Source organism: Apium graveolens, chromosome 3, assembly GCF_009905375.1.
Source record: "Apium graveolens cultivar Ventura chromosome 3, ASM990537v1, whole genome shotgun sequence".
Classification (NCBI taxonomy): Eukaryota; Viridiplantae; Streptophyta; class Magnoliopsida; order Apiales; family Apiaceae; genus Apium; species Apium graveolens.
This window is the reverse complement of record NC_133649.1, coordinates 193,711,305-193,718,608: the sequence shown is the minus strand read 5'-3', so window position 1 is coordinate 193,718,608 and position 7,304 is coordinate 193,711,305. Positions and strand designations below refer to the sequence as shown.

At 33.3% G+C, this 7,304-nt stretch overlaps 1 protein-coding gene and 2 non-coding genes across 3 annotated transcripts; all 3 read right to left on the bottom strand.

The window, feature by feature from the left end:
- Positions 1–1,433: 1,433 nt before the first annotated feature.
- On the bottom strand, positions 1,434–4,600 carry LOC141713002 (rRNA 2'-O-methyltransferase fibrillarin 2-like). Its single transcript, XM_074516184.1, has 7 exons — positions 4,443–4,600; positions 3,887–4,188; positions 3,620–3,715; positions 3,459–3,536; positions 3,156–3,332; positions 1,936–2,004; positions 1,434–1,787 (listed from the first exon to the last, which is right to left on the bottom strand). The coding sequence occupies exons 1-7, from the start codon at positions 4,456–4,458 to the stop codon at positions 1,611–1,613; spliced, it is 915 nt and encodes a 304-aa protein (XP_074372285.1). The 5' UTR covers positions 4,459–4,600; the 3' UTR covers positions 1,434–1,610.
- Positions 2,461–2,531, bottom strand: LOC141716102 (small nucleolar RNA snoR60). The gene has a single exon (XR_012572831.1). It is a non-coding gene; the product is annotated as a small nucleolar RNA snoR60 (small nucleolar RNA).
- Positions 2,775–2,846, bottom strand: LOC141716101 (small nucleolar RNA snoR60). Its single transcript, XR_012572830.1, has one exon. It is a non-coding gene; the product is annotated as a small nucleolar RNA snoR60 (small nucleolar RNA).
- Positions 4,601–7,304: the final 2,704 nt, after the last annotated feature.

The window sequence follows — 7,304 nt, the reverse complement described above, 5'->3', positions numbered from 1 at the left end:
AAATTTTCTAATTCAAACACTAATTATTAGTGACGGTACCCAAATTATCAGGTCTGCTCCAAAAATCTCCTCCGCTGGTAATCCCGACCCCACATAAAGGCATTTTATAGTTGCATGCAGCTATAAATGCTTTTATGATAAAAACTACTCCTTCTGTCCCTTTAAATTCTCTACATCAATTTTTGGTACGGTTTTCAATACTCATTTAAAGTATAACTTCATTATATATTTTTAATTTTTTTTTCAGTATAGAAGTTTTATGTTTAAACTTTTATTTAAAAAATAAATAAATTAAAAAAATATTACGAAACTATATTTTATAGAGGTTTCGAAATACGTGCAAATAGTAATCGTAGTGAAATCAATGGGACGGAGGGAGTAATAACTTTTGATACTCCTACAAATATGATAAAAACTGGTTCTTATATGCCGCATATGAAGATACCAATTCACTGTACTTCAACTATTTCTATGGAAGAAATGTTAAAAAAATAAATTCAGTTTTAGAAATAAAATCTGGCAATTGAACAAGCACAAGTAAAATTTAGATTCTCCCACTTCAAAGGAAAAGTTTCTGTTCCGGATATTTATTTTTTAAATAGTTACTTTAACGATTTCTTGTTTAATTTGTACTCCTCCCTCGGTCCCTTCCAATTATTTACATTTCCGAGAAAGTGTCTGACACGCATTTTAAGGTGCATAAAAAGTATAGTTATGTAAGTTATTTTTATAATTTTCTTTTTCTGAATAAAAGTCGAATATTTTAATTTTTATTCAGAAAAATAAAATTGTATAAAAAAATTACAGAACTATACTTTATATGCACCTTAAAATACGTGTCAGACACTCTCTAAAAAATGTAAACAATTGAAAGAGACGGAGAAAGTACTTTTAAAGATATACACTGAGCTCTACATCCAATCCGCTCAATTGCAAAATCACTGTTCACATATTACGAATAACCTCAAAATTTGGATAATCTTGCATGCAAATATATATAATCATTAATTTACGATTTGATTGCCGATTCATTATTTTAAAAACCGCGAAAATCTAAAATATCATATAAATTAATATTAATATATTTTTAAAATATTTGAAATATACACATATAAAAATTACTCAAATATTGAAATTTGGACTAATCGAATACAGGCTCGATAAACTAAATGGGACCGATTAATTAAATGTATCTACCCCTGAAGAACAAGTGATGCATTGATGACTTGTAGTCGTTGAACTTCCATTGAACCGTAAAAACTGCAATTACGTTGGTAAATCTGGTTGATTTTTATATAACAATTTGGTTGGCAAGTTGCGGTTTAGTTTGATTTTTACCCTCCAATCGAATCAAACCACACCTCGTACACCCCTACTAGCCATATGGCAGGGTTGCTTAAAGGTAATGATAAATGATAGTAACTGGCAATACAAAATCCAAATCACACATTCTCTAATAAGAACTTGCTAGGTTTCTCAATCACCACGATTCCAGAAAACCTTATAACGTTTCAAAGCTAGACATGCCATACAACAATATTAAATTCCCTAACGTTCAACTAGTAATGAAAAGATAAACAGATCAGCTCTCCAAGTGCCTGACTATACTATCAAGCAGCCGCCTTTTGTTTCTTTGGCGCACGGTATGCACCGACAACACAAGCATGGTCCCTCTCAAATGGCTCTAGTGTGACCTGTTCGGAGGGCTTAAATTGATCCACTTGCAGTTTCTTCACTTCCTGGGCAAACACTGCCTCAGCCGGAACAGTCGAGTCAATGCAGTTTGCCTAAATTTTTAAAAAACAGAGGTATGTAGCCATAAGTGACATGAATATATACAACGTTTTAGTAATGGTTACTAATTAATGTCAAGAAAAATCAAAGTTTGATTTTTTTAATTAATCCAAAATCTACAGTTTTATAAATCGACAGTACCTTGATTGAAATCACAAAATGACCTCCAGCTTTTAAGAAGTATGATGCATTTAAAGCCAAAATCCTAGCCTGCAATATAACAAAATAGAGGAAATATTAACACAGAGAACAAGGTCAACCCAGTGAAAACAATCTTATACTACGAAACCAAAAGTGATGTTTATGTTTCCACTCTCATTAGCTAACAGGAAAGTTGGTAGAAACTTAAAATCCTCTAGACAAATAGTACAGGAGAAAAAGTTGATATGAGATTGAACCTTACCTTCATACTGCAGGTTAAGTAGTCTTACTGCCATGACAAAATTTCACAATCACTGCTTAATAGCATATGACAAAAATAATCTCAACACTTACTAATTTCTATCAACTTATAAATCAAAATGATCACTTTAACTACCTTCCTAAATGCCTGCCTAAGAATCTAGCATCTAATTCAAGATTTTTTTTAATTCGTTTGTCCAAAAGTCTAAAACAAATAACATTCATCATAAGTTTTGAATTTTTATATCTTTCAAAGGTCATAAACGCATCAGAAACTCGGTTTAGCATCATCCATGCAGTCCTGAAGGGGAATCCGAGTAAATCATCATCAGCTTGCTATTAGACATATATAGTAGCACATAATACAGTTGCTATATTTATTTGGACTTTGGAACCATTAGAACAATATAAGTTCATAACTACTCGCGACAAAAATCTTCTCCAGATATTTTTGGAAGCAGTTTGAAATGCCAATGAAGAAACGACTACACTGAATACTAATAAAGTAGCCAGAAATCAATAGAAAACAAAAAAAATGTAATTTCAAAAAAGTAATTACATGTAAATAATTACATAAATGCATCAGTAACTCGATTTTACATCACCCATGAAGTCCTGAAGGGGAATCCGAGTAAGCTCATCATATGCCTTTTATTAAAAAAACAAACTTGAAATAGATAATGGAAGTGCTGCCCAGGTACCACAGGGAGCCCAGGTTAAGCTAAAAAACACTACTATAAGCTCATCATCAGCTGAAATGAAATTAGCTATTTGTACAAACACACTAGATACTAAAGCAAGTACAATACATATAATAAATTAAGTCAAACAACTAGACATTGACCAGATGTACCAATAAGTAGTCAAACCAAAAAAAAATAGAAAATGTATTATTCAACTTTTAAAAAACAAGAAAGTAGTTTAGCAAAAAAACAAGTAATTCATAAAAAGAAGCATACCTGATCAGGCTGAGCAACATCAGAAAATATAACATCAACCATTCCTACAAGCATTCGGTACTTGGCTGGATGTCTAGCATCCTCAATGATAGGTATAACATTAGTACGCTTCTTGGCCATGTTAACCAAGTCCCTACCACTCCTGTGAGAAAATTCAACTGCATAGACCACTCCAGACTACAAAAAAAAAGTCGCAATAATATTTAAAATCTGCAAGTCACACAAGAAAATAGATACGCCCAGAAAATAGATACTTGAGGGAAAATGAAAGATATGTGAAGCATTATTAATACTATTGCTTACGGGTCCAACAAGATCAGAAACATGAGACACAGTAGTTCCTGAAGCAGCTCCGAGATACAGCACCTTGGCACCAGGTTTCTTCATCCATAAAAACAAGAGATTAGAAAGAATGTTTACATATATAAAACAAATAAGTAGTTCATCATAAGCTACACACTTACAATCCAAATGTTGTCTACACCGCCAAGAATAGCAGCTGCTAACTTAGATCTGAATGGATTCCACACCCTGTATTCAACCTTGGTTCCATCCTCATTCTGTTTCCAAGAAATACAATTTTACCATAGAGACTATCAATTGACAGACTGTAAGTGATAATTTGCATAGACCATAATTGGCAAAATGAATCCAAATAATTGGTTTCAGCTATACAGAAACACGGAATTTACTAGTCTGATTTAGGACTAATAAAAGGCTAGAAAATCAACCTGAACAGAAACTCGCTTCTCATTGTAAACAGCTTCACCGGGAACCATATTCTTAGTGCAAAGTGCATCTTCTTTGCCTTTAGCAATAAACACACCTTCATGTCTATGTGGCTCAACTACAACTTTGCTCCCTCCTTTCATTCCACCGCCACGTCCTCCACCACGGCCACCACGACCTCCTCCTCCACCTCGTCCACGGCCTCTATCACTGGCTCCTCTTCCACCGAATCCACCACGTCCGCCTCTTCCTCGGCCACCACCATCGCCCCTACCTCCTCGGAAACCACCTGAACCACCACGTCCTGCAACAAATATAAATTCACTATACAAATAAGCCGAGCGAACACTAAAACACACATGATTTACATACAATTAAGCTAATTCATTACATAAATAAGCCAAGTGAACACCAATAAAAACATAATTCATATACAATTGAGCTAAATTCATACAAAAATAATAAAACTTTAAGAGCAAACATAAAATGAAGTGAATTCATGACATGAATAAGGCAACGATGAAATAGATTAAAAAGAAAAAGTGTGTAATAATATACCTCTAGGTGGCCTCATAGTAATAGCAGCTAGATAAATTGGGGGGATTAGGGTTTATGAAAAGGAAGAGCAGCCTACAAGTGCTACTTCAGGCAAGTGATAGGCTTTTATACATCCAAATTATTAGGGTTTATTTAGGGCCTTTTTGTTTTCCTCTTTTTATTTTTTGCCACGCTTGCTGGACTATCTACATCAGGACTTGCTACATACAAATTAGCCATTTAGCTTGGCCCAAGGCCCATGTATATCGAATAACTCTTTCTCTTTCAGGGAATAAATAAAGTTATCGTTATCTTCCTTGTCAAAAACAAAAGGTGATTGTTATTTTGTTATCACATTTATACATTGTTTTATGAAATTTTATAACACCAGGAATATGTAATGCCGAGCTTCTTTTTATATATATTTTTTCCAAATTAAAATTAACAAATTTATTTCTCGTGTGACTCACGAGTTATTTTTAGTCTTTTTATCAATTTATAAGTATATAAATTTTGTTTAAAAGTAAAAAATTCCTACTTCTTATTTGAAACAGTACATATGGTTTGATAGAATTCATATGGTAAATGCACGTCCAAACCAAATACCTTTTTAAAGTTATGGCGGTGTTTGGGTAAAAAGGGTGAGCGGTAATTGTCACGACTATTCAATCTTATTTTTCAGACTATTAAGATATCACATGAATGGAGGCCTACCCTCTTTATTCCAATTTATACGAATTAGGGGATCAGAATTAGTAACTATCGTGGTAATAAACTTTTAAGTTATATTATGAAATTATGGGAGAGATTGATTGAAATTAGGATAAGAAAATAGACTGGAATATCTGAAAATCAATTTGGTTTCATGCCCGGTAGGTAAGCAGCGGAAGCGATTCACCTCTTTAAGAGATTAATGGAAAAATATAGGGAACGTAATATGATCATTTATATGTTGTTTATTGATTTAAGAAAAGCTTATGACAGTATTCTGCGCAGAATAATCCGTACAAGTTTGAAAATTAAAGGGGTGTCATGGATATATGTAAGAAAAATTCAAGAGATATATTCTCAAGTACTGTTGACTTGTGTCAAGACTCTTCTTGGTGATACTCAATATTTTTCGGTTATGATAGGACTTCACCAAGAATCATCGTTAAGTCCATTTTTATTTACAGTAATAAGGGATGTACTTGATGAAGGAATTCATGATGATGTGCCATGGTGTAAGTCTGCAATTAATGAGAAGTTAGAATAATGGATAGTTACATTGATGATGTCGGGCTGCATGTTAGCCGCTCGGAAATTGAATATTTGTGGTGTAATTTTGGTAATGAAACATATGAAGGGAGAGTTTATGTTATAATCGGGGGGTGGGGCAATTATTAGTTCCATGAAAAAGTTTCAAATATTTGGGTTATAATTATTTATAAGGAAGGGAAGATAGATGTTGATATTACTCATCATATTCAATCCGGACGATCAAAGTGGAGGGTTGCCTCAAGAGTACTGTGTGATTAAAAGTTCCCTTTAAAACTAAAAGAAAGATTTTATCGAGTAGCGATTAGATCAATATTGTTGTATGGGACTGAGTGTTGGGCAATAGTGACGGACGCAGAGTCATAATTTAGGGGGGTCCGATTTTATATTATGATTTTCTTAAAGTATAAATATTTTTAATTTAAAAATTAAATCAAAAAGAAAAAAATTCATAATTTAAATTATGTCACATTGTTGTAAAAAAATTAAATTTACTAAAGTAATGATTATAAGTGTTTATAATTTTAAAAAATATTTTAAAACAATAAAAGTTAAAAACTAAAAATTTACAAGAAATAAGGAGAAAATGCTGAAAATGAAGGAGAAAAACAAGGACGACCAAGTATTGAACCCTGGTGTTTAGGGAATGAAACTTAACATCTAACCAGCTATACTACAGTAACATTCAGTAAATAGGGTATATTATTAGATTAATATTGAGAATTCTACAGGGGGCAGGGCTCCCCCGGACCCCTTTGTCTTCGTCTCTGGTGGGCAAGGACCAAGTGCTACGATTGGAGGTAGTGGAAATGAGGATGTTGGGTTAGATTTGTGACCGCACCAGTTCTCTACATGTAGAATGGCTTGTCGATATCTCCAGTTCTCTACATAGGCTTTTGACTTGTCGATATCTCTAGTTCCTTACAAGAATATTTGGCTTGTCGATATCTCTAGATCTCTATATGAAGAAATAACTTGTCGATATCTCCAGTTCTCTACATGTTCTATTTGACTTACCGATATTTAAGATCTCTACATGCATATTGACTTATCGATATCTCTTGGGACTTCTCTATAAGTCATTTTGGACTTCTCGACAGACTTCTCGATATTCCTTGATCTGTGACTTGTCAATATCTGACTTAGAATATATTTCCTAGAACAATATTATTCAAATCCAAACTGCCACAATTCTCTCTGAGACATGATTATGATTTGATCTTCTTTCAAAGTTTATCTCTTAGCTTCATGACTGTTCACAGAAAAATCCTCCAGTCTAATCTACTTAACGTTTTTACAGACTCAAGTAATATAATTACATAATACAAAATTAAATTATCTTACAACTTATCCTTAGGGTTGTCAAGATGACTTAGTCTTGTTATGTACATGCATGTCCTGCACAACAACATATATATGATTCGACTCTAAGGACCCTCCGGAAGCTTAATCTAACAGCCATATCATCTGAAAATTAACAAAATGAAAAGACCCAAATCGAACAACACGATGAACATTGTTCTTAACAGAACCTTAGAATGAGTTCTTGATGTCAAAAGATCGGCCTTTTCACATGCTTTGATTTGATATATGGATCGTCAACAACGGATGGATAATAAGCTCTGA

What these genes read in the sequence shown, in the direction of transcription:
- LOC141713002 (XM_074516184.1), bottom strand. An exon ending in AGAAGCGAGTTTCTGTTCAG is followed by an intron (nt 3,716 to 3,886) that starts GTTGATTTTCTA and finishes TCTTGGAAACAG; the next exon opens with AATGAGGATGGAACCAAGGT. An exon ending in GTGTAGACAACATTTGGATT is followed by an intron (nt 3,537 to 3,619) that starts GTAAGTGTGTAG and finishes TTATGGATGAAG; the next exon opens with AAACCTGGTGCCAAGGTGCT.